Consider the following 319-nt stretch of genomic DNA (forward strand, 5'->3'; position numbering starts at 1 on the left):
GGGAGCGCTGGCCCCGCAGCCAGTGCCTGCAGGTGGGGAACGCCTACGTCATCGTCTACTCCATCACTGACCGGAGCACCTTTGAGAGCGCGTCGGAGCTGCGCATCCAGCTGCGCCGCGTGCGGCAGGCTGAGGACATCCCCATCATCCTGGTGGGGAACAAAACCGACCTGGTGCGGTGCCGCGAAGTCTCCGTCGAAGGTGAGTGGTGGGAGGGGAGGATCTGGCTGTTGGGGACCCCTGGGGGGGCCCTGTGCCCGGGCTCCCCGCTCAGCTGCTTCCCCCACGTCTGTCCCGCGTCCCTGGACGTACAGCCGCC

At 68.7% G+C, this 319-nt stretch overlaps 1 protein-coding gene across 1 annotated transcript in view; it reads left to right on the plus strand.

Annotated features, from left to right (window-relative positions):
• Nucleotides 1–19: 19 nt before the first annotated feature.
• The window catches only part of LOC104616893 (GTP-binding protein GEM-like), a gene marked incomplete at both ends in the record, with an annotated part of 600 nt that continues 300 nt past the window's right edge, over nt 20–319 (plus strand). Inside the window, one exon of the mRNA XM_010282055.1 lies at nt 20–201. Coding sequence (XP_010280357.1) covers nt 20–201 — 182 coding nt within the window. The remainder of the gene's footprint in view (nt 202–319) is intronic.

Source organism: Phaethon lepturus, unplaced genomic scaffold, assembly GCF_000687285.1.
Source record: "Phaethon lepturus isolate BGI_N335 unplaced genomic scaffold, ASM68728v1 scaffold35662, whole genome shotgun sequence".
Classification (NCBI taxonomy): domain Eukaryota; kingdom Metazoa; phylum Chordata; class Aves; order Phaethontiformes; family Phaethontidae; genus Phaethon; species Phaethon lepturus.